Source organism: Magallana gigas, chromosome 2 (assembly GCF_963853765.1).
Source record: "Magallana gigas chromosome 2, xbMagGiga1.1, whole genome shotgun sequence".
In the NCBI taxonomy this organism is placed as follows: domain Eukaryota; kingdom Metazoa; phylum Mollusca; class Bivalvia; order Ostreida; family Ostreidae; genus Magallana; species Magallana gigas.
Window position 1 is genome coordinate 43621935 of NC_088854.1, and position 25976 is coordinate 43647910.

At 35.4% G+C, this 25976-nt stretch overlaps 2 protein-coding genes across 5 annotated transcripts; one reads left to right on the top strand and one right to left on the bottom strand.

Annotated features, from left to right (window-relative positions):
* Positions 1 to 437: 437 nt before the first annotated feature.
* LOC105324882 (serine/threonine-protein kinase Nek7) lies at positions 438 to 9208 on the bottom strand. Of its 3 annotated transcripts, none has more exons than XM_011424113.4 (10): positions 9130 to 9208; positions 5641 to 5838; positions 5470 to 5532; positions 5151 to 5261; positions 4792 to 4900; positions 4563 to 4670; positions 4364 to 4458; positions 4107 to 4220; positions 3892 to 4017; positions 438 to 3740 (listed from the first exon to the last, which is right to left on the bottom strand). In XM_011424113.4, the coding sequence occupies exons 2-10, from the start codon at positions 5830 to 5832 to the stop codon at positions 3492 to 3494; spliced, it is 1167 nt and encodes a 388-aa protein (XP_011422415.2). In that variant the 5' UTR covers positions 5833 to 5838; positions 9130 to 9208; the 3' UTR covers positions 438 to 3491. The 3 variants fall into 3 exon arrangements, with proteins under 3 accessions (XP_011422415.2, XP_011422414.2, XP_034301227.2); XM_011424112.4 differs by having other exon boundaries at positions 9094 to 9154; XM_034445336.2 differs by lacking the exon at positions 9130 to 9208 and adding an exon at positions 9023 to 9087.
* A 61-nt stretch (positions 9209 to 9269) lies between these two features.
* LOC105324883 (nuclear pore complex protein Nup214) lies at positions 9270 to 25652 on the top strand. Of its 2 annotated transcripts, none has more exons than XM_034445333.2 (29): positions 9270 to 9421; positions 10520 to 10646; positions 10890 to 11116; positions 11349 to 11532; positions 11889 to 12023; positions 12356 to 12456; positions 12618 to 12715; positions 13339 to 13408; positions 13651 to 13777; positions 14148 to 14321; positions 14477 to 15751; positions 15838 to 15908; positions 16105 to 16254; positions 16599 to 16864; positions 16971 to 17129; positions 17252 to 17424; positions 17534 to 17626; positions 18096 to 18265; positions 18821 to 18884; positions 19050 to 19217; positions 19390 to 19659; positions 19822 to 19947; positions 20077 to 21727; positions 21842 to 21987; positions 22505 to 22645; positions 22897 to 23083; positions 23192 to 23343; positions 24315 to 24339; positions 25385 to 25652. In XM_034445333.2, exons 1-29 carry the CDS (start codon positions 9395 to 9397, stop codon positions 25416 to 25418), a joined length of 6591 nt encoding a protein of 2196 aa, XP_034301224.2. In that variant the 5' UTR covers positions 9270 to 9394; the 3' UTR covers positions 25419 to 25652. The 2 variants fall into 2 exon arrangements, with proteins under 2 accessions (XP_034301224.2, XP_034301225.2); XM_034445334.2 differs by having other exon boundaries at positions 22571 to 22645.
* The last annotated feature ends 324 nt before the right edge of the window (positions 25653 to 25976 follow it).

Consider the following 25976-nt stretch of genomic DNA (forward strand, 5'->3'; position numbering starts at 1 on the left):
CATTTTTTGAGTAAAGCTACATGTGTAATTATGGCAAAAGGTGTAGAAACTATAGCCCATCCATGGGTCTCCATCAGTCTGCTATGACCTTGACCATAGACCTTCAGAAATGGATCAAGGTTACTAAAACCAATCACTTAAAAGTACTCTATGTGAAGTAAGAATCCGATTGGGCAAAGTTGAAAGAAAATATCCTAACAAAAATTTACATGAGGTCTATTATGACCTTGACCTTTGACAAAGAAACTTGGTTCAAGGCCACTATATTCTTTACCCTTAGGCACTCTAGATGAAACATGCTGGACAAATATGTAAATTGTTCTCCATCTCATTGCAACTTATCCACAATACTTTTATATACATGTAAACACAAATTCAAGCTGTTGAACTCTGATCTGTACATGGAATTGTAAATATGCAAAGAAATAACACATAAATGACATTGACTATTTCTTTATTTTCACAAAATACATGATATTAAAGGGGTTTATTTACCTTTGCTCAACATCAATAAAAACGTGGCACATCATATCAATAAATTAAATTCTATATACATCATTTAAAACATGTTGGAATGTTTCTTGGTCCTACATGTATGTAGTTATTGTAGTTGTGTTAATAATTATCTACCAGGTCATATGCAAGTTTTAATCAACATTGCAAAATATGAACATAACACCCTGCACTATTGCAGAAGCTGGATTTCAGAAAAGTACTAGATATTTTATTCTGGAGACCATTTCGTAAAAATCAGAATTGGGGTGGGGGGAGCATAATTTAAAATAAAACTGACAAAAAGGTGTACAGATCACATGGTAAATCCACTCTCTCTCTCAGAACTGTCAATGCAGACAGTAAGTATATATACATGCACTGGCATGATCAACTTGCATTACCTTTGCATAGGTTTTATAACTTTACACGGTAAAATGTGTCTCTCTAACTCTATATACACTCAAACCTCCTTAACTCAAACTAGATGAGACAGTTTCAAAATTTGAGATATTCGAGATGTCAAGGGTAAAATACTGTGGAATCATTAGATTTTGTGATCGCTCAATTTTCATGGAATTTGTGAGTACCTCTCAACCACCAATTAACATTGATCCTCCCCGAACCCCTAAATTAGGATTTTAAAGTCATATTTTCTTATGTTGGAATAAGAGAATAAATGAATCTGTAAAATTTAAGGAATCCACAAAAATTGGCCCCAGCGAATTTAAATGATTCCACAGTACTTAAAAAATACAGTGTAGGTGGTTGAGACTTACAAATCACTTCAACAGATCCATTGTATTCCAGATATCAGTGTTCGAGATATCAAAGTTCAACTGTATATAGGTTTAGTGAAATCCTCTAGATCAAGCAAGACAAAACACAAGACTTATTTACAGACAATCCTAATAGAATGGTGGTGTTTGGTACATGGACGGAATCTTGTAAATAGCAATAAAAGCAAAACACCACAGCATACTACAGTGCATACATTCTTCTGCATTCTATATAAATATTCACAACATGGGGTTAAGTGTTGTAACAATAAGGTGGTTAACTGCTCAATGTATATGTAAATGCCTATTATGCTCTCCAAAATACATGTAAGTGTTTATTAAAGCAGATGTTGACAACCAAAAGCAATATATTACATTAACAAACTGTAAAAATAACATACATACTGTACCTAGAATCATGATATACTCCCAGCAAATGGGAGAGGATCGAACATTTTGTCTTCCATTTAAGACAATGACTTGGTATTTCGCCCTGAGAATTTCATTGAGTGGTGGTTAATGAAAATAGTGGGATTTCAAAATTCATATATTTTTTCATATATGGATGGATTTAACATAGGGTGCTCGATCTATATAAAGCAATCAGTGAATATTTAATTTTTAGTGAACAGCTACTGATACATATAAGTTGTTCAGTGAATTTAAAGCCTTATCTGGATATCTAAGTGAGATTTATATTTGTACATTTTATGGCAAATAAACTGACTGAGATAAAAAAAAAAATACATATTGCTTTTGCTATTTCTCATAGCAATTCAAATTTAAGTAAAAAAAAAAAATGCAAAGGATTTCTCACACAACGGATTAGTTACAGTATGTTCACAATAAATAAAACAATGTCATCATAGCATCTTGATTATAAGAAAAATAATCAAAAGATTTTGTTACATAGTACTCCTCGTTAAAACGCTGTTAACACATAATGTATGGGTTAGTCATATTTTCATAAGCTTATCTTGATTTTTACCCACAGTAAAACAAAAAATCTATTTGTATGTCATATACATGGACCGGTTAAAAACAGTGTCTAGTTTTGTCCTCTTGAAATCAAATGACGGCCGGCCATCAATAATACACAATCAGAACTTCAACCTATAACGGAGGTCAAAACACAACAATCATATTGCATAATGCAACAACAATAGAATTTGAAAATAAACAACAAGACCTTTTAATCTTGAACACTCTAAATGTATCGATATATCCTGTTTTAACATTCATCACACGAGATTAAAATAACAAGGGCCACTGATTCACAAACATATTGCTTCACAATTATACAAACATGATAAGGGAACAGAGTTGGATTGTTAGTCGAGATCAAGATGGATTCTACAGATATAATGCCCTAGAACTATTTCATCTACTGTAACTTGTATACAGATCCAGATCTACATATATTAATGTGAAAGATTTCATCTATGAAAAGTGGAATACATACATGCCTCCTCTTCAGTCTTGATTAAGGAATACATGTACTAGTATATTGTATTGTAAGGGTCATACTCTAATACTGATTACAAATATCAATAATGTGGCCTTCAATAGAAAATCTTCTTATTTTATTTAATCAAATATTAGAAATTTCAAGCCTGAATATGTAGTGACAATTTGAAATACTGGTATGTCATCAAATGAATCATCTTCATACTTTAGATATATGTACAATGAACAGAAATATTAAGCGTCATTACAGTAGTGTATTTTTACGAGAATGCACATTCATGTATGTGCACAATTTACATGATTCTTTTTTGTTGATGCTTGCCCATTCCCTCAAATTCATGTCATACTCAAATTGTTACATGTTAGATAATTACTGAAAATGTTATTCAAGGTTTTTCAAACCCTTTGTCAGTTATCCAAATATAATCCCCAATAAAAATATCACAGTAAATTTTAAAATAAAATATTACCATATAGAAATCAATATGGTAGTCTAGGTACTATGAGTACGATAGCAAGGAAACTTTGATTCTGGGGCTAAGACAGCATCTTTACCTAATGAAGTATGGTAAGTCATTTTGGCTGACAATAGGGACAGCAGGTCATACATTGTATCAATAGCCAGTGCAGTCATGGACCATTAAGGTGGGTGGGTGGGATGGGAGAGGGGCTAGGATGTACATGTCTACATCTATAAAGTCAGACTGGTCATACATGTAGCATCAATACTTGTGGGGGTAAGGGTCTGTCCATCTACTGGACCTGCTGGTGTTGATCTGTGAACTGAGCATCAATCTGGGAGGCAGCCGCCATCTGTTGGCTCACCATCTGTTGTGGAATTTGTTGTCCTGGCATGCTCTGTTGTATCATTTGTTGTTGTTGTTGCTGCTGTTGTTGTAGAAACATCTGTTGTTGAATGTGAGGATCCTGCATTTGTTGAGCATACATCTGTTGTTGTTGTTGTTGTACCTCAAATGCCTGCTGTTGCTGCTGCATTTGAACCTACATTGTACAAAATAAAATTACAATAAATGCGTGTACAAGGAAGAGGATAATTCAATGCTTGTAGTTTTTATACACTGTTAGATGGTTAACTGTACAGCAGTATGCAGGTACTGCCTAACAGACATGTACAACTACTCTTGTGTCGTACCTGTTGTTGGATACTAGGCTGCGACTGATGCCTGGCGTGCATGATTTGTGCTACATTGTACACATAGGTTATGTCTGGCCGCTGTTCTGGGTTTGGGTTGATACACAATGCCACCAAGTTTCTTAACTATAAGATAAAGCAAAATCAATTATTTCTTTGAATCCCTTTTATATACGGAAAACAATGAGAATTAAACATCCTGAAATTGTACTAGCCTCCTCTGAGTAGCAGTCAGCTGGTAAAGGGGGGTAATCACATTGGTCAATCTTCTTACACAGGGAGTACAAATTCATCTTGTCTCCATAAAAAGGAGATTGTAGAGCAGCCATCTGGCAAAGGGAGAAAATCCAGTTAGTACAACAAATAAGATACCCACAGTTGTCTGAATAGAGCTACGCTTTATTGGAAAGTATTCACTTCGATAAATGAGGGATTGAGTACAATACATCACCAACTTCTGTAATGCATTCACCTCATACAACAGACACCCCAGAGACCACATGTCTGACTTGAAGTTGTACCCTGTTTCATGAATTCTCTCTGGTGACATGTAATAAGGAGTTCCAACTGCAGAGATAAAAGAGGGACAGTAAATTTAGTTCTGTGACAAGACATCACAAAATCTCTTGTATAGTTTTAATACATCTGTACAAAAAACTAATCTGTCTTACCGAGAGAGTGAGCAGCTGTGGTTTTGGAGCTGAAGAATCTACCCAGTCCTAAATCTCCAAGCTTTACAATTCCTTCAGCAGTAATAAACACATTTGCAGGCTTGATATCTACCAAAAGTGAAATACATGAGAGATTAGGTACTTTTCACAATAAAATGGCGAATATTTAAACTGATGACAAAATAGTACATTGTGAAAATTTAGGGGATAAAATACAATAGAAACAAACCTCTATGCATAATCCTACAATTATGCATATGTTCTAGAGCACTGCAAATTTGTATGAAGTATTTCCATATAGTCTTTTCAGGAATCAGTCTCTTGTGCTTCTTAAAGTGCTGTTAAAAAATGTAAAGAGTACATAACAGTAAATGTTACCAAACAATATAATAGTAGTTACATGTACCAAGTAAATCAGATAATTTCAATAGTAGCTACATGTACCAAGTAAATCAGATAATTTCCAGTAAAAAGAACAATTTTTTTCTATCAAAATAAAAGGTTCAACACCATGAAAGAGGTTGCTTTGAATTATGTTCAATTTATTACAATATTAAAAGTACCTAGAATACCAGTACATTAACTGACCTTTATCATTCTAGAGAGATCACCAGCATCAGCCAACTCCAGCACAATATTTAGCTCATTGTTTTCAATGAAAGAGGACAAGTACTTGATCACATTTAAATGATTAAGTTGCTGCAAAACAAGAGAAAAACTTGCAATATACCCTTTTGGATGTTAAAATAAAGCATAAATGAATAAATATGGAAATACTGTGTTTTCTGATACAATCTGTTAGAAACTAAAAAAAAAGTCAGAAAGAGTTAATATATTTAATTGCCTCTCCCTTTAAATCAGTTTAAAAGATTATTTCCTTATCTTTTACATGAACTGTCATACATACTTGAAGTAGCCCTATTTCTTTGATGCAGTCTTGTCTTGCCTTTGCATCCATCATCTCAAATATCTAGAATTTGATGAAAGAAGAAAAAAATAATCAAATAAATGTATACATAAATTTCTGCAGTTATCATATCCAAACTCAAGCAAGAATTGAAGTACTCTAACATTTTACCTGTACTTTCTTCAAGGCAACAACACTGTTGTCAATTTTACATCTTGCTCGGAATACTTCTGAAAACTGTCCTTTACCGATCCTTTTGTCGATTTCAAAATTAGCTAAACAACCGTAGATATTTCCTTGCTCCTGCTGCTGTTGAACTGTGTTTGGATCCAAAGCAACGGTGGGTTCCATTGGCATGGCCATTTTTCACTTAGAGAAAATTTTAAAAAGATATGGTAATTAGATTTTATCTCAGACTTAATCTATTGAGATAATAATATTATTTCATAATCAATTTAAGCCAAGTGAACTAAAAACAGCAGTGGTCTATGATTGAAGGAGCTGTATCCAGATCTAGCTAAACGCTTAATGTATGGGACCTTAAAAAAGATCTCTATTAATGATCTTTAATAATACATTGTACATGTACCATAATTTTAAAGCTGCTCGATCTATTTGTATAGCAAATTTTAGAAAAGATTTAATGATTTAATTGGTTTTTAAAGTATATGTTTACATGTTCCAATCATTATGTACAATTCAATAGTTTCACTGCTCATTGTTAAAATATGTGGTTACAAAAATCACTAATTTACCAAGCACCAAAGGATTTATTTGGTGAAATTAAATAACCTTCAGAGGAATTGATCTGAATGAAAAGTTATTTAATTCTGAAGTGGCTAAATAATCCTATAAAGCAGCTTTAATAACAGATGTGTGTATATATACAAAATATTCCAACTTTCAGCCAAAGAAACATGATCTTCAAAATCTCACAGGCATAACACAATAATAATGAAAGTTTACATGCATAAGTGTAGGATTTATTGTCCATTTCCTTTCTATCAGACAACTCTTTCCCATTTGTGTACTGTAGTCCAACTTTTATTCTCACCAACTTTATTTTGTGATTAACAAGGGACAAAACTGGTTTGCAATTAAGATGTGAATTTTCAAGAAAATAAAAAACAAGAGACATTTTATTATTGCTTGACGGCGAAAAATATTTGCGATGACAAGACTCTCGCAAACCTCTCAAAAATTTCTCGCACACAAATTCAAGTTGGTTTACATTATATTGTTTGTATATATAAACATTATACATGTCTACGTCTCTGAAGGGCCATAATTGGTAAATAAAATTGAATTTATTTGAATGGACATTATTTACACTTTCCAATGTTTGGGCTCTATACTCCCTATGTTCTAATTTGGTATTTTTGTCACTATATCATGATTTTCATAATTAATAAATACAAATCACTGAATACAATTGAAATTAATAATTGGAACAAAATCAAAGGCATTTTTTACATTTTACCCAGATACAATGACTAGAGTGAAAACAATATTCTTCCAGGAATTTGCAAATTCTGATATCTTTGACTCAATCAAAACACCTCCACACTTTCCAACAGTGACAAGGTCAGAGGAGTATAAACAGGTCCAGCACGATCACTCTACTTAGCTACGTGGCTTGATTTACCTACGTAGCTTTTTTTTTACCTACCTGAGGTTTATTTAGGTACGCAATCATATTTTTTTCTTAAATAGGCATTTGTACTTAAAGTCAATTATTTTCAACGTTGAACTGATCTAAAAACAATTTTTGAAAAAATCACTCTTTAAATGTTGCTCTTTTGGTGCAAATGCAGCCAAAGTTCAAAAAGTTTTGTGGCTATGTATAAATGTTCATGTGTTACCAAACAGCTACTTCTAAAATGGAATAACAAAGAAAAACAGTTCTGGATAACGTGATGATTGATTGGCAATAATTCAACACAATATGAAGTAATCGCACTCAACAATGCCTCATCCCATACGAGGTGTCATACACTTACTCAATTGATAGAAATGCATGTTTTCCTTAAAACAGCTCAAAAACAGCAATGTTCTGACTATTTTTACTCTAGATTGCTTTTATAAAACTACACAGTACAAATAGAGGTTGATAGTTCCTTGCGACTTTTTGTCTGTTTAATATTAAGAGCAAAATTGCATATAAAAGGTAGCTAAATAAATCTATTTCAGGTAGGTAAAAAAGCTGTGTATGTAAATCAAACTACGTAGCTAAATCTGATTGGCTGTTCGTTCGCCCTAAAATGCGCTCGCCCTTGACGCCGTTCGCTCTAGTTTCCGTTCGCCCTTAGTCCGTTTGCTCTTTACGCCGTTCGCACTGGGTCTGTTCGCCTTATTTTTATATAGGATTAATTTATTTATATATATTTTGTGTATTCTGATCAATTTAAACATTATGAAGATATATATCAATTAATGAAAATAATACCACTTCTATAAATTGACTTACGGTGGCATTATTATATCGTTACCAAAACTTGTGAATTGATTATTTTGTTTTTTTAATGTTACTATATTTTATTTTCTTATGTTTTTATTTTGTAATTATTTTAAATTTTACCTCATAATATAACCATATCATAATTATGAAATTTGAAGTGACTAAAAATCTTATGATCTTATTATTAATTACGGGTATATGATAATTAAATATAATTCAATTAGTAATTATATAAATATATTACTATAATTTGTAAATAAAGTGCTTGCAATAAAGTTGGAATAAGTTTCACATTATTTTTAACTTTAATGAATTATCTGTTATCCCTTCATCATGCCTGTACCAATGATTATTCTCCTGGAATAAAATCATCTTTGCCCAAAATCCAATCATTCTTGTAAAAATTGTTACATATAATGGAAAACGCACACCAAGTATGGCAAAATTTATTGATTTACTTAATTCTTATTATACAATTAAAGTCTCAATTTCTTTAATTGTTTAAAATTCACCAAGCGGATCATTTTTAAAACAAGAAGACGGTTATCGACAATTTACGGCAATGAAATCTAACAATTATACCATTTACGTCTTTTTTGTTGAAGGAAAAACATAGAATATACGAATAATTAATAAAAGTTAACAAGTTTTCATTTAAAGGTAAATGAAATAACTTATAATGTGGTTTATTAATAAACAAGGTGCGAACGAGGTTTAGGGCGAACGATAATTTGGGCGAAAAATAATTAGAGCGAACGGACCTAGAGAGAACGGAGTAATGCGAACAGCTGGATAGGGCGAACGAACCCGATATCGCTAATTCCAGTGATTGTCTTGGACCTGGTAAAGGTATAAAGCAGAGTGGAATAGAATAAACTCTTTAAATTTGAGAGGTTGTGGAGAGAAAAAAGTAAATATACAGAAGGCGCAAAAATATATAACTTCCACATGTAAACGTCATAAAAGGCTTAAGCACATATTCAGAACTTTTCACAAAGGATGTCAAGTTCCTGGGATTCAACATGAACAAGTTGTAAAACATGCATATTCAAATGTTTCCTCTGCCCGCCTTTTCTTACATAAAAGCCGACTTACATTTTTAATCTGTAGATTTATGTAGTTTTGACAAAATTACAAATATATAACACTATAATAAAAGAACTTACATATTGGAATTGCAAAACTACATATGATAATAATACCTGTGTTAATTTCAGGAAGTTGATAATGCGCATGACTGACGTACCTGACAACGTCATTCGACTAACTCTGTGTTTTACTTTTAAAATGAAGATAAAACTTGAGAAGTACCAAAATAGAAAAAAGTCATGATCTTGTAAACTTTTGTTTAAATACTAATTAAGCGTTGAAGAATTCAAGTATTTTTCAAACGCAAATTTTATAAATTGAAAGTAGTTTTCCAACTATTAGAGTTCCTCAGAATTGCGCGAAGCCAATGAATAAGTAATGGAAGCGTCTGAACGCGAAGTTAAGGTGAATGTGTTGGTTATGAATTGAAAATTGACAGAGAGGTTTATTATATTGTGAATTTCCCTTGCTAATTTGGACCCAAATACTGCCAGATAAAATAGTACTGTACAGACAAATTAAAATGAAAATCTATGACATCTTTTTGAATATAACCGAGTAAATTGCATTCGCTAGATGCCATATAAGATGGCAAACTTTTGCGTGCATTTATTTGTGTCAGAAAAAGGTGTACCAATATAGCCTGATAGCAGGTCAAGTACAATCTCTTTATTTAGCTCACAGGCACCTGATGTGAAAATAATGTTATTCTGTTTATAGTAAGGACGTTTCCTCTACTAAAAAAAAACAACTTTAAAATAGTCACCATTTCACCAGCTCATCTTCCACATGCTTTGTTTGAAACTTGATCTTGCCAAATTAACATGATGTGGTCAGACCTGATCGAATACAAGCACTAAATAGCTGAGTGGGTAGAGCTCCTGACAAGAGATTCAAAGGGGCTGGGTTCAAATCCTGGTCTTGTTTGTTGATATATATTTCTCAACTCTGGTACATTTGGTGCCATGCCAATCCGACAATCCCTGGAATTGAAAGGGTAACTCCTTTTAGGGAAAAGAATCTGGATGTTGGTCATTGAAGGTGATATGTTCATTTAAGTGTTCATTTCATTTTAATGTGATAATCAGACAGGATCAAATAGTCGTGCCAGATAGCTAAGTTGGTAGAGCATCTGACTAGAGATTCAGGGGGCCTACTTCAAATCCTCATTAGGTCTGTCCTTATTTCTGCCATAGATCTACATTTTTTGCTGTGCAAACCCCTGGAACTGACAGGATAACTCCTGCAAGGGAAAAGACCCTGGTATGTTCATCATTGAACAGTTGAAGGCGATGTTCATTAGAGGAGGAAAGAATGTGACAGTCGGACCAGATTAAATATTGGCACCAGATAACTCAGTGGGTAGAGCACCTGACTAGAGATTCAAGGATCCTGGGTTCAAATCCCAGATTGGTCCAACAGTATTTCTTCCATCCCATTACATGTATGAAGTGAAACAACTTTTTTAAATCCATTTGAATGTTTTTTCTGTTTGTTTTGCAGGATTTCCGTTTCCAGCAACTCTGCAGAATTCGGATTTTTGACCCTCCTGATAGTCCCTTTCAAGGAGTTACTCAACTCATTGCCTGTTCTTCTAAATATGGATTAACATTTTTAGGAACAAAAAATGGTGATTTTTTTATGAATTAGTTATATGTATCCCTGGCATTTTTTTCTATAAAATATGGTACTGGGGTAGTACTTGCTAATATTTTGTGCAAGGACTTGAATCCCCTTTCACTTTTAAGCATAGCATATTGAAATACATAAACTATTGAACATAATAATATATTTTACTTAAAAAAGACTAGAGATTCAGACAACTACCAGTATTTTGTAAGCTCTTTAGTAAACTGATTTTTTCCTGTTTTAGGATTCAAAGTTATCAAAACATCTGATGTGACAGACATTGATATTAGACATGCTGCAGAAAGAACCACCTTGATTGTGGCAGATCCGCCAATTAGGACTAGTGTTCAGGTGGAGGGCACTGTATCTCACCTGTGCTTGAGCTGTGATGAGCTAACACTGGCTGTAGTTGTCACTTGTAATGGCATCATCCAGATCTACATTTATGATGTTAAAGAATTTGCTAACCAGGTACATCAGTTCCAAGCCTATTATAAGTACCATAAATGCATAACTTAAAACAATGATATTTAAGATTGTTCTCTTTCTCTCTGTCTCTGTCTGTCTCTGTCTGTCTGTCTGTCTCTCTCTGTCTGTCTGTCTGTCTGTCTCTCTCTCTCTCTTTCTCTCTCTCTCTCAAAATTATTCCTCAGCAAAGAAATTGATCTTTATTTATTACTAAATGGAACCATTTATACAACAGGGACAGAATGTAGACCCATTTCAGAAGATTCGAGTGACCTGTGAAGTCCTGGACATGGCTTGGAATCCCACTCAGCCCACATTACTGGTGGTCTGTATGAGTGATGGTAGAGCTCAGCTGTTAGAGGTGGCAGAAAATTTCAAGATCGTGGCCTCACTCCCACCAGTGGTGTCAGCCTGCAGTGGTATGTCACAATCTAATTAAGATTTAGGTCCCTTGACCCACTTGCCACATAGATCACTATAGATCACTATACCCAACGAACTTGTGTAGTGATCTACATGAACAGATCGAGTGTACTGGAGGTCCTTTTATCACTACTTGTAGATTCTTACTTACATGTACTTCAGACTATATCTACATGTACCATACCATTTTATTTGGAAATGTAAAACACATTCTTTATTCATATTTTATATTACCGTAAGTGTCCAGTGAAAATATTGTTGATATGGTACTGTATAGAAAGTGTTACAAATGCAGGGATTGGGTTACAAGATCTTGAGTATTTTGATGTGTGGTAAATACTTTGTATATCAGTGTGTTGGAGTCCAAAAGGAAAGCAGTTGGTTATTGGCACTGGTAATGGAACACTGATGCAGTTTGACCATGAGCTAAAGAAAAAGAGAGATTGGGCCAGACCCTCAGTTTTACCAGAGGATCAACAGTTTGAAGGTAATAGTCAAGTATAACAGCTCCTTACATTTATCGGTAAGCATATCAAATGATTGATATTTCCAGCCTTTTCAGAATTTTGCAGTTAGATTTAACATACTTCTGGAATAATTTCTTTTGTTTTTTTGTGAGGGGATTTTAACCTGATTTTATCCAATTGCATGCAACCAGATATGTTGATTTAGACATATTATCCAAATTCACTGCATTCCAGCTGATTAATATTCATACGTCTCTCTGTGGAGAATTAATTGATTTTGGTATTTTTGGTATTTGATGCAAAATCCCCATAGACGGTTTTGATACTAGTAATTACTTTTATACTTCTACAGTTAAGGGAGTGTCCTGGATTTCTACCTACATGTTTCTGGCCTCATACTTTCCCCGAGGAAGTCCGGATGATCAGCCAACTGTTGTATTGACCTCTGGCTCGGTTAGTACATACAGTATTTTCTTAATGAAGCAAAAGGCACTGTTGCAAGGGATATGAGTAGTTACAAGTACATTGTAGAAAGCAGTGCATTTTTTAATTCAGATTCATTTAAGGCTAAGACATTGATGGTAGTTTATTTTTGTTTTGCTTGATGATTGTAGAAGGATGGTGATCCAGCATTTATTAGTTTTCTGGATCCTTGCTATGGAAATGGAGAAGGAATAGCCAGCACCATGCACTTTAATTATATTCCACAATGGTATGAAAAAATAAATCATTGTTATTATGAATTTAGATGTAATGCAAGATATTCATATACCACTACTGTAAAATGTAGATTCCTATTCAAATGGGAGGAATTTATATTTGCATAAAATCGAAAGATGCACCCCTCACCAATTAAAAAACCTCTCTATCAGTTTTTCTGACAGATATGAATTATTTGAAATTATATCAAAAGTTTGGTGCTCACCATTTTATATTCTCTAAATTGGGTTACAAAATGGTGGAACCGAAGAATAAAGTACTCACATATGATAAGGAAGTTACAGTGTGTAAGTGATTATGAGCTTGAAATTAAAAACATGTAATATGTGATCTTATAGATCCCCAACATTTTGTTTTGAATTGGTTTTATCAGCTTTCAATCAACATGTTATTGAAGTGACTTGATATTCAGTATTAGTACTGATACAATCCTGACACTATACATTCCATGCAGAATTGACATTAATATACTGTGTATGAACATGTATTTTATGAATATGGGTTTGCATAACGTGTATGTAAATATACATGCTATTAATTTATACATTAAAAAACAACATGTTTTATACATGTATATGTAAACAACAAATAATGGAACTGATTTTTTGTTTCAAGGGAAATGGTTTTGTGTACCTCCAGTACTGCCTGTGAGACAGCCATTGTGGGCAAACACTTTGATGATAAGGTAGGACAGGTTTATAATGTGTTGTTTCTTAAAGATATTGTATCATGTAGAGTGTAGGTTTATCTGGTCTCAATTGATAAAGAAAATGAAAAGTTTAATGCTCTTTTCCCCTTTGAGCTCTGTATGTTTGTTCTCTTATGCTGTCTCTCAATTTACATTTGCAACATACAGTACATGTATTTGTTAATTGACAATACCATATACAATGTACGCTAAATGACCAGGGCATTTGTTTTTCATAGAACACCTTCGAGCGGTGGACCCTGGATGATGCAGCTCGAGCTGAGCTTCCTCTGACTGAAGACTATGCTGACACATTTCCTTTGGGAGCCGCCATCGACTTCTCATCACAGTTCCAAGTTCCAGTGGGTAAGTAAAATGTCAAGACAGTGATATCTTTATATCAATTCAAAGGAATGTATTGAATTTTATGCACATTTTTTTGTTAAGACCAACTTATTGTGTATAGACATCCATGTTCTTGTATGGGGCATATGTATGTATGTGATTAATATTTTGTTCATTTTTTTTAACGTAATAATTTTTTTGTTTGATTTCTAGTATTTTTTAATAGTATTTCAGGGTAAAATAGCAAGACATTTTAGAATTATGATACTATTCAATTAAGAATTGTATGTTCAATGAACCTTCATTCTAATTTAAAAGTATATGCTTATTTTCTGAATATATGTACTATATTCTACATTAAGTTTAGATATTTAAGAAATCTGTATTGCAGGAGAGCAGAGATACCCACCATGCCCAATGTTTATGCTGCTGTCCACAGACGGGGTACTGGTGACCTACTACATGATGTACAGCCATGCCGACGCCCAGGCCCAGCCCATCACCAGCCCCCCTCAAGATCTCCCCGCAGGTCCAGTCAGGAGACCCACTGCAGCTAATGTTCAAGGTTTGTTTTACACAATTTAGTAGTGACATGTGTACATTTTATTAGGAATTTCAATAAACTTCTCACCATCTCTTTATTATTATTTTTTTTTGATTCACAAGGGGATTTTTTTTTCTTTTGAATGCTAAGTATTCCTTTGTTGGTGATGTTTTCAGGCTCGGTACAAAAAGATGCAGCCCCAATTGAAGCGAGACCAACTCCTCAGTCTGGACAACCTGGTGTAACTTCAGCAGTCCCTCCAAGTCAAGCAGCAGACAATAAGGCCAGTGCTTTTGGTTTCTCAGCCTCTGGATCTACTGGAAAGTCCTTGTTTGGAGCACCTGCATCTCAGGGCTTCGGTTTTACCTCCTCTACACCTTCATCTGGAGGTGCACCTGGATCAATCTTTGGGCAGAGCAACACAGCAACAACTCAGGTTGCCTCTTCCACCCCTTCATCTGGAGGTGCACCTGGATCAATCTTTGGGCAGAGCAACACAACAACAACTCAGGTTGGCCAAAGTTTCCTGGCATCAGCTCTCTCAGCACCAATGACTGCAGCCGCAACATCTACAACAAAAACAGGGTTTGCTGATACATCAAATGCACCTTCCCAATTCAGCTTTAAGCCACAACCTGCTGCTAACTTTAGTCTGAATGCCTCAGTTACTAAACCCTCTATCTCTGCTGTTCCTACACAGCCAGTGGGGGCATCAACAGCTGGTGGATTTTCTTTACCAGGACAGAGCTCTGGTGGGAGTAATTCAGGTTTTAATTTCAGTCTGTCTTCTTTAAACACAACTGGACAAACAACTTCGTCATCCTCAGCTCCTGCCAGTAGCAAGGCAGTTACTGCACCAGTAACCCAGTCACAGATAACATCTGGGACTTCAGCTGCTTCTAAACAGTCAGTCTTTTCATTTAGCAGTTCAGCTGCCCCCTCTGAAGGTTTTGGTGTTAAACCACTTGCCACATCTACCACACCAGCATTTGGAATGACACCCACAACAACAGTAACAGCAGCTACAACTAAGTCCATTTTTGGAACACCCGGCACCTCTTCTTTGTCCAAGTTTGGATCAACTCCAGAGACGGCCCAGCCAAATGCACCTTCAATGTCCCCAGCAGTGAACACAGCTACTGGTGGTAGTTCATTGTTGATGCGTGGTTTTGGATCCTCATCTGTGCCTACCTTTGGTACCAAACCAGGGGCAGCTGCCGTAACACCAACATTTGGAGATGCCAAATCAGCTACAATGACCCCTGGTTCTATTCCACAGCCTCAATCCAAGCCAGCAATTGCAGCAGCACTAACTTCAAGTTTTGGTGGCTCAATGCAAAATCTTTCAGCATTAGGGCAAGGGCCAAACTTGAACAATACAAAACAACAGTCTTCTCCAGGTGTTGAGAGACAACAATCTGAGGGAAGTAGATCAAAGACACCTGTTGCAGGTAAGTTGTCAGGAGTTTATTGAGATATTTGATGGAAAAGTAGAAAAACTGAGCTGATTTCATACTTGTCTTATTTTGTGTTTCAGATGCCAGCCAAAAGACAAGTTCTGCTTCTGAGTCTCTCAATGATACTTTTAGTGCATCTATTGCCGAGGAGGTTAGTGTAATTTGTACTTAGGTATATCAACTTTCTGTCTAACATACAACATACACTGTACATAGTATTTTCAGAAAAATCAAAACTTCTTTAATGGGTCCTCCTAATGAAGGAGAAAAAATTAATGTTAAGAAAAATTTACCAACCAATTTAGATTCATAAGAGTTTTAAGAAAATGCTTTTTTCTTCTTATTAGATTGCTCATTTTGAGAAAGAATTACGCGAGTTCAAACAGCGAGCAGGTGCTGTGAGAGAGTCGATAGGTAGCAAGGAGGACATGCAACGACTGCGAAACAACACAACAAAGATCAGCAATTTCTGTGATGAAGTGAAAGCAAACACAAAGGTAATAAATCAACCACAGGTATTCATGGTATTTTGATGATTTTTATACATGTTGCATGTGAACTTCATATACTGTGAAGTTTTTTAATACAATTCTAAAATATATCATTTAACCATAAATAGTACCATAATTTCAGGAAAGAATTTTGAAAGTACATTGTCTTCCAGATCAGTGAAATAATTCTCACTGGATTGAATCACTGTTATTCCTAAACAAAATTGTCAAGAGGAATGGTTTCTATAAATTACTGTTCTCAAAAGTGTGTTTTGAATTTTCTGTCCAATTTTTTACTGTATATCATTTTTTACTGTAAGAAATATCTGACTGTTTTATTGCTGTGACAGGAGCTGAGTAAGGAGATATCAGACCTGAAGAGCCTGTGTCTGGATGGGTTTGCTATGGTAGAGGACTGTAAGATGAGAGAGCAACGTAACACAGATGCCCAGTATGTTCAGCTGTTGAGAAACAGGGCCTTGGATCCTAAGAGTCTGGCCACAATGAGGAGCCTTCAGCAGCAGCAGCAGCTGTTGGACCAAGGACTCAGGGACGTGGACGCCATTTTGGACCAAGAGTGGGAAGATTATCAGAACAAAAAGAAAAAGAGACAAGGGTTGGTTATTTTAAGGCAAAATTGATGCTTTCCTTTACGAAGATTTTGTGCAACAGGTGGAACACTCTTAAAAACTGCTGCATACCATATATATATATATATTTAGAATCCAGAGACCGACAACTGATGGAATATACCAAGTAATTAAGAGCAATAGGAACTTGATCATAAGAGAGAAGAATCAACTGGATGACCTGGAAACACAGTTGAAGCAGTTAAAGCTGTACAATAGGAACTCCAGTTGGAAGCATCCAGACACATCAAGGTAGGTGGTAGAGCATGTTTACTATGGAAACAATAGGAGGGCAGAGGTATTTATGTACAATGTATTTTACTAAGTATTTTATTTATCCATTGGTTTGGTTACCTGTTTCTTTTTCATACTAGGGAACCAGCAGAGTTGTCTTCTCTGGCGGACTCCCTCCTGGAAAGCCCAAAGAAAGCTCCGGATGATCCCAGGAGAGCACCCAGTGTCCAGACCCTTGACCCTAACAAGCAGGCAAAGCTGCGGGAATACCTGTCCAGGAAAACTGTGACCAAAGTCAAATCCACAAGGCCTGGTATGTTTTATGAATTAAAAAAATAGTGAAGACTTTTGAAATGCTGAAGGTTAAACTTTGAAAATATCCTTTGAATCAAATCCGATTTCTTGGATTTTGTTACTTGTAGAGAACTTGTCCATGTCTCGCCTAGCATCCACAGAAAAGATACGACAGGCTCTAAGCAGACAGAGCTCTCCTACAAAGGCTCCAAGCTCAGCAGGTCTGACATCTTACTGTATTAACATTTCTACCCTCAAGGTTTTGTGTGTTTAAAACCCTTCTACAGCACATTGGTTTTTATTCTCAAGTGTGCAAAAACACTTTTGGTTATTTTAAGTATATTAAAGTGTTCCATACACATACACTGTATGTCAATTACCGGTAAATACATAAGTGGCTACTGTACATCAATACATCTAGGTCCGAGTTATATTATACATTATTGTCTCTGCTTTAAATCTTTAATAGGAATTGTGATTTTGCATATTTGACATTGATAATCAGAGCTAAAAGAAGTACCCTGTCAAAAAAAAAAAAAATCTGCTAAAAAGAATCTTTAAATTTTTTGATCTGTTACATGTAGTGTATGAAGACTGCCATGCAAAAATAAAGAATCTTAATTTAGTATTTGGCAATTAATTTGAGGTATACATTTTCTTGAATTAAATATTTGTTCTTTGTATAATTAGAGATGAAGTCTATGGTACAAGGGAGGCCCATTCTACGTGCCACATCTCACAATGGATCTCGACAACTCGTCAATCAAGGCTTACAGCCGACCAGTCCAGGAATGGAGGCTGTAACTAGACAGCAGATCAGCATGCAGCCCAAGCCAAACACCTACCAACAAGGATTTATGGTAAGTGGGCAACGAAGTAACAAGGACCTTAAACTGGTATTATTTCTCTCTTAAAAGGGCTGCTAATGTATAAATATACATGTATAATTTATGGCATTTTGTGAATACTGGTGAATATTAAACTTTGTTGGCAGAAAGGAAGAAGTTTTTAGACTTTATTCATTTAAATTTTACACTACTGTAAATTCCTAAGTAAACGCGAGAAATTAATATCCGGGTAAAATTGCGAGAAGCCCGTCTCGCGAATTTTAAAATCTTGCTTTTTATTTATGGCCATATGTAAACTACATAAAACTATGATAAAATTTTGACAATCACGATTTTATGTTCTGGCAATTTGTTTGAAAATCGTTGAATTGCGGAATTAATACTGCGTAAAATAAGGAATATACAGTAAATAGTGTCTCACATTGTATATAGGATTTAAAGGATTCAGGGTTACTTTGTTAGATGTAATTTGCTGACACTTTCATCCAGTTTACTCCAATCCGTCAAACCATAATATAGATGCTATATGAAGCACATGTTCTACTAGTGATCAATGTTCAATTTCAGTTTGCCAACAGTGGAAATACTAAGCCATCCTTGATGGCTTTCCAGCAGAAACTTACCCAAAATTGTAAGTTTATTTGTTATTTCTGTGGGCTCTGAAAATTGATTATAATTTCCATCCTTCAATGATTTTTAGCCTCTACATACATGTACATGTAATGTATTTGGATTGAAATCTTTATTGCTACTTTTCATACGTGTGTCATAATTATAATCCCTGAATATATTTTAGTGAAGCCAGCTGACCAATATCCACATTATGAGGATATTACTCCAACATCTACTGATGCAACAGAAGATGAGGATGATGATGATTACGATGAGGATGATGATGACGATGATGATGATGATGATGAGCCTGACAGTGAGCATGATTCCGAACCCCTCAATCGGAAAATTGGTAACTTTTATACAACAAGTCAAATACCTTAATGATACAAAACTTGAAAGTTATGTCACCAAAGATTAAGATCTTATGTGTAGGTATAAAAAGTATTAAACTCTGAAGTCTTGTTTATATCGTTTTGATTATAAATCATGTTGAATAATTAAGAATCAAATGATTTTCATAGCTGAGAGGAAACCTCCCCCCTCGTCCACTGCTCCTGTCATGGGTTTATCTGGGGCAGCTACAACCAAGCCCCTATCTTTCTCGCCCCAGACATTTGGACAGGGTATGTCTGGTTTCACCAGCTTTACTGCCGGAGGAAATAAACCAGTCTTTGGGGCAAAACCAGATTCTACAACACCCACTGGTTCTCCAAAGCCAAGCTTTAATGCAGGATTCCAAGGATTCAAGCCTGATGAAAAGACTCCAACTAACACCTCTACTCCCAAAACAGGTAGATACATGTACAGGTGCATAAGCATTTACAATTTACAGTGTATATAAAAGTAGCTAATTCTATACACAAACTTATTACAGAGTGTTCATACATGTATGTGTACATTGTTATTTGATGAATTAAAATATCTTAAGGACTTTTTACCGTAATCAATTTCAGCATTTAAGTTTGGATCTGATGTCCAGCCAAGCTTTGGAGGTAAAAATTTGTTTGGCCAACCATTGAAGACCGAGGATAAAAAAACAGAAGAATCCAAACCTATTTCTTCACCTTTGCTTGCAAAAGGTACTGGTATTTTAAAACATTAGCTACAATTAATAGAGAAAGTGTAAACTTATTTTTCACACATTATGCAGTGTACATGTTCTCTCTTTAGAAAATTGTTACATTTTGTATTTCTTGTTTATGAAACAGCTCTAACAGCAGACTCGGAAGATGATGATGATTTGGGTCTTGGAAAAAATGATACTGCAACAGAACAGGCCAAATTGGATAACAAAACTTCTGGAAAGCCAAGCACAGAGCCCAAGTTCGATACAGCAAGTAAAACACCATCTTTTGGATTTGGAAAAGTTCCTTCAAGTATTGCATTATCTGATTTAGGTAAAGAGGGATCAGGACAACCTTTGGGAGTTACATCCGGTTTGTTTGGACAACCTTCAGGTACTTCTGTGTTTGGAGGAGCAATTTCTAGCACAACTACTTCTTCTGCTGGTAAAAGTGTGTTTGGTTTTGGTGCTCCTGTTGGAGCATCATCTGGAGGTGGTTTCTTTGGCCAGAGTTCTACCACCAGTGGGGGATTATTTGGTAAATCAACAAAAGATGAAGACACTGATAAAGCTTCTCCTAAGACAACTGCATCAACAGGACTATTTGGACAGAACTTGGCCTCTAGTAGTACTGGTCTCTTTGGTCAGAAGAGTTCTCAAGCATCTGTTACCAGCAAAAGTGATGTATCAGGCCAAGATACATCTTCTAAAGTTGCTTCCTCTACTGTTGCATCTGCTTCTGAAAACCCTCCAGCCTCAGAACTGAGTACAGCATCTGCCATATCCAGTGCAGCAGGAATGACATCCTCAACACCAGGGTCCAGTTTGTTCGGGCAACCTCAGACAACCACTGCCACATCTGGATTATTTGGTCAAACTTCAGCCGCAGTTTCCACTGCTGGATCTGGATTGTTTGGACAAAAAACAACTTCATCGGGAACGACATATGGGCAGGCTTTAGCTCCTCCCCCACCGCCTACTTATTCTAGTACAGAGGCTGGCTTGCTTGGGAGACCTTTAACTTCAGGCAGTGGAGCATTTGGACAATCCTCTACAACATCAGCCATTGCAACATCTTTGTTTGGACAACAAACAACGACCACTGGATCTGGAAGTTTAAGCAAACAAACTACAACCACTGGGTCTGGACTCTTTGGACAGCCAGCCACAAGTTCTGGTGCCGGGTTATTTGGACAGCCAACAACAACTGCTTCTGGATTATTTGGACAAGCAAATGCTGCATCTTCAACCTCTGGCACTGGATTATTTGGACAGTCAAGCACAACCTCAACATCTGGAGGGGGATTGTTTGGGACATCTGCATCTTCTTCAGTATCCACTGCAGGCACGAGTGTGTTTGGTCAAGTTTCCTCATCTTCAACAAGTGCAAGCACAGGGCTGTTTGGGCAAACTGGATCAGGAGGGTTTGGTCAGAGCTCAACAGGAACAAAGCCATCAGTGATTGGTGGACTATTGTCTGGCACAGATGAAGCTCCAGCCACAAGTACTGCATTTGGACAAGGAGGTCCATCTAAGAACTTATTTGGAACAGAGACATCTTCTGCAGCACCTTCCTTTGGCCAGCCTGCTCCACTGTTTGGCTCTTCCACTGCTTCCACTGGGCCAGGGTTTGGAGGCACCACTACCAGTGCAGGGTTTGGATCTGCTGGAAGTGGGTTTGGATTTGGGGGCTCTGCTACCACTACTTCTGCAACAGGATTTGGTCAGACAAACCAGACAGGGGTATTTGGACAACCTACAAGCTCAAGCTCTAGTGCTTTTGGAGGATTTGGAAGGTAAGAATTTTGCTATTCTTTAAAACTGTGAAGTGGTCATCAGTAAAGAACCTTATGTTCATTAGTTAATAAAATGACAAATAATGTATGATAAATGTTGTTTAATCAATATAGTGCATCTAGTGGACAGACTTCAGGGGGTATGTTTGGAGGGGGTGGAGGAATGTTCTCGGGGTTGGGAGGCAAACCTTCCGAAGACAAGGCTAAAACCAATGTCTTTGGCTCAGTGCCAACCTTTGGAAGTACAGCTGCCACTCAAGGTAAGAAAATGATAGCGAATTACTGGATATACATGATCAGGCAAATAAAAGATTATTTATTAAATTGGCCCTTTTAACTTGATAAAAAATGCAATATCTAGTAGATGTAGTATGCTTGTAAAAAAATTCTTCAATACTGTGGAATCATTAAAAGCCAACACTAAAATGTTTTTCTGTATACCAACCTTAAGGTTGAATAGGAAACAAAAGTTGCAGCTCAATATTTTAGAGTTCCCCATATCCTCAAATGAATTATGACACTCAATATTGATTTGATAATCTTTAAGCCAACAAAATTAGGTCCTTTTGATCCTGTGAAAATTGGCATTTCATAGAAATTGGCTTTCATGAATTTTAATGATTCCACAGTATTGTCACACAGATTTATAATTCCAGTGTAAGTGTTGTAGATACATGTATATCAACACCTTGGGACTAATTTGGTTAAATACTCATTTTGGGATATATTCATTGACTTGTTGTCACTGATGTGGGGTTCTGTTGATACTGTTTATAGCTAACTTGTTTGGCAACCAGAGCCCTAGTACACTTAGAAGTGCTGGTGGATCAAGTCCATTTTCAGGCAGTGGATTCAGTGCAGGTGGTTCCAATGTGGCATCCACTGGTTTTGGTGTGGCCAAGTCACAGAGTCCAAGTGGTAAAAACTATACATTAGTAGCAAGATACCTTCACTATAATTCTCATATTTCACACAGAGAAAATTTATTTCTGATTGTAACACACTATTGTTAGAAATACATGTCATAGTGTAATTGTATGTGAACATTTTTAAAGATGAACATTTTCTTCACTGTTAGACAGAGAGAAATTGTATCATATTATTTTCATGTGGAAACTGCAAGTAGAAGTACATTGTATCCTAATCCAATTTTCCCCCTTTCTTACTAGGTTTTGGAGCACCACCTAGTTTTGGAGGAACTCCAGGCTTTGGGAGTCAGGCAGCGTTTGGAAGCTCCCCTAGCTTTGGATCAGCACCTGCATTTGGAGGAGGGTCAACGTTTGGAGGAGGATCCTCATTTCAGAACCAGCTTGGATCCCCTCAAAACACAGAGGGTGGAGGTGGTGGATTTGCTGGGTAACTATACTGCTTGTGATATACATGATATTTGTAAGTCTGGTTTCTGTCACAGTTTCTTCAACTTTGAATACAATGTACTTGCAAGTACCATTCTCTTTGTTTTAGTTTTGCATCTAGTGCCTCCCCAACCTTTGGAAGTCTGGCTCAAGGAGGCAGTACTCCTCCCACATTTGGCAGTGTGCCACAAGGGGGTGGTGGATTTGGTGGATTTGGAGTGACTGGTGGAGGGGGAGGAGGGTTTGGAGGAGCTAGTCCAGGTACTTAGACTGCTGATATTCATTGTACATGTACAGTGAAAGTACTAGCACTAAATAACATTCAGTTCCAGTTATTTAAGTTGAGTAAATTGTATTTATTATATAATTGACTAATTCCTAGCCCTCTGATTGGCTGATATCCAACAATCTAGAAAATATTAAACCTTTATATATTCACCTGCAGTAACCAAGGAGGTCAATATGAAATTTGATTTTTTCTACAATGGACTAAAAATAGATCAGGAATTTCCAAAATGCTATGATTTCTTATCATAATTCTTGTCGTCCAGTGCTAAATCGTGTTTCTTAATTTGTTTGGCTATGGCTTCAAAGTAAAAGAGGATCAAGTTTTCTTTGCTTGATAAATGCAATTTGATATGTCTGTATCCCCTTTGCCATTGAATCATATCATAAAACAATTATTGCTGATTTTTTTTTATCAATACAATGATTAAGCTATATACTGTCTAAGTACAATGTTCACCTTGCCTTCAGCTCAATGAATATTGTACTTTTCAGGTAGCAAAATCATTGATTTGACCTAAAAATAAATATACAATAAACATACAATATCCAACTCCTATACTGACCTTTTACTGACTTCAGATTAAATAAACATACTAGTTTTTTCAAGGTTTTATAATTTTGATTTGATTTCACATTTTTGTTTCCTTTGCTTTTAAGAAAGGGCTTTACAAAAACTGATAAATCAGTGATCAGTGCATATGAAGTGTTTTACCAGAGGCTGTCTGAATGGCCTGTTTAGAGAATAATTTTAAAAATGTTGATTTAAAATTAAATGTTTTCCTTACATATTCCAATCCTAGTTTTCTTCAGTATGGAATAGGACATGCACTTGGTATCTAGAACCAGGTGCTTGAAATGTGGTACATGTATTACAAGTGCATGTACATAAACCTTTATCTGTGCTGAGATAATGCATGTCTTTACATATTGTTATTTTGTTGCAGGATTTGGACAAGCTCCAAGTTCAGGGTAAGTAAATAAACTTGATGGGTATTATATGTTGTATTTCTCATGTATCATTTAAAGGGACATAGTCACAATTTTCAAACTATTCCATCCATTTTTAAAAAGTCTATAATTGTAAACTTTGGAATGTCAAATGCTTCACCAATATTAGTATATCATTAGTGGGTACCTGTAAAGTGCGAAATGAAATAAACGAAACGAAATAAACCAAAACTAAACAAAATCCACGAAACGAAACCTACCGAAACAAAACAAAATGAAACTAAATCAAAAGGAAACCTACCAAAATAAAACAAAACAAAACGAAATCAAGCAAAATGAAATATATAAAACAATTATGATTTAAAATGTATTTTATAGTGTATATTTTAGAAGTAACAAGTCTTTTTTGAAACGCAGCAAAAGTAATTGTAAATCCATTTGTAAATATGGATTACACTTTTTATTAGATATTGCTCATTTTAGTGCAAAACAACACTTTAAACTTAACCCAAATTTTAACTTTCGGGTTCTTGTTAATATAATCCATTTGTATGACTGGTGATTCTTGTCTGCGTTTGTCCGACACTAAACTATATATTAGATCATATTGAGTCAAATTTACGTGATTATGAAGGGGCGAAGCAAGCGCGCCCCCTTCCTAATCAGTTAATCATGTAAATTTTATCTAATATGATCCATTTTACTAAGAACATAAACCACTTTCTCTGGCTGATCAAAAGTTCTGCGTCAGTCAAATATCTCTCTTTTGCTTAGGGCTCTCTAATCTGTCAATCGGGTATAAAATCATGTATAAAATATTAAATAAAATATGGCATAAACTTTGTTTGAAAAACAAAAACAAAGAGTTCTGAACTCTGTATCTTGCATATCACTTCATTCTGCAGATTCTGACATTCAGAATTTAGTCAGGCATTAAAAATGACCATGTAAATCATTCTTGGCAAGTTAACATTGAAGTTGAGCTCAATCTGTCTATGATTCCGTTCATTCAGTGATGGAATGATTTATTCTTGTAATCATGTTGGTTTTTTCTTTGAATTATTAGTGGGAATCCTTCCTTCACGGGATACAGAGGCTGAATACAGAAAAATGTATCTGTAATTAAATCTACAGTTAAATATGCTGAACATTGAAGTAAGATGGGAAGACTGTATAAGTCAACATGCAGTTTGGAAAAATATGATTTTGATAATTGATAATTCATGTTCTTAGGAAAGTTAATTATGATGTCCTAATTATCAAAATTTCTTTCATTGATTGTGTATGAAATTGGTATGAGCATATTATCCTATAAATAAATTCCTTAAACTAGTGTTTGAATTGTGTTCTTTTTGTATTTTCATAATCATCTTTAGCTTTACAAATCAAGTATCATTTTTCTACTTGTGGAAATCTGGAGCTGTGAATTGTTTGAGGTTAATAAACTTCTGACCAGGAGTAGCTGTGATTGCTCTATTCTGTCAAATCTTGGGGTTCATGTCAGATCTAAGAAATGAAGAGTCTTTGTCTTTGATAACACTACAAAGTGATTTTACAATATGTAGTCCAATACAATAATATTTTATCGAACGATGGTTGAAAATTATGTAAATATTAGTAAGAAGGAATCATTCTTTGAATATTATAATGTGATCCTA

What these genes read in the sequence shown, in the direction of transcription:
- LOC105324883 (XM_034445333.2), top strand. Translation starts at nt 9,395, where the DNA reads ATGGAAGCGTCTGAACGCGAAGTTAAG. An exon ending in GTGCATCTATTGCCGAGGAG is followed by an intron (nt 15,909 to 16,104) that starts GTTAGTGTAATT and finishes TCTTCTTATTAG; the next exon opens with ATTGCTCATTTTGAGAAAGA. An exon ending in AAGTACAGCTGCCACTCAAG is followed by an intron (nt 21,988 to 22,504) that starts GTAAGAAAATGA and finishes TACTGTTTATAG; the next exon opens with CTAACTTGTTTGGCAACCAG.
- LOC105324882 (XM_011424113.4), bottom strand. Translation starts at nt 5,832, where the DNA reads ATGGCCATGCCAATGGAACCCACCGTTGCTTTGGATCCAAACACAGTT. An exon ending in TTGCCTTGAAGAAAGTACAG is followed by an intron (nt 5,533 to 5,640) that starts GTAAAATGTTAG and finishes ATCAAATTCTAG; the next exon opens with ATATTTGAGATGATGGATGC. An exon ending in AAGAAATAGGGCTACTTCAA is followed by an intron (nt 5,262 to 5,469) that starts GTATGTATGACA and finishes CTTGTTTTGCAG; the next exon opens with CAACTTAATCATTTAAATGT.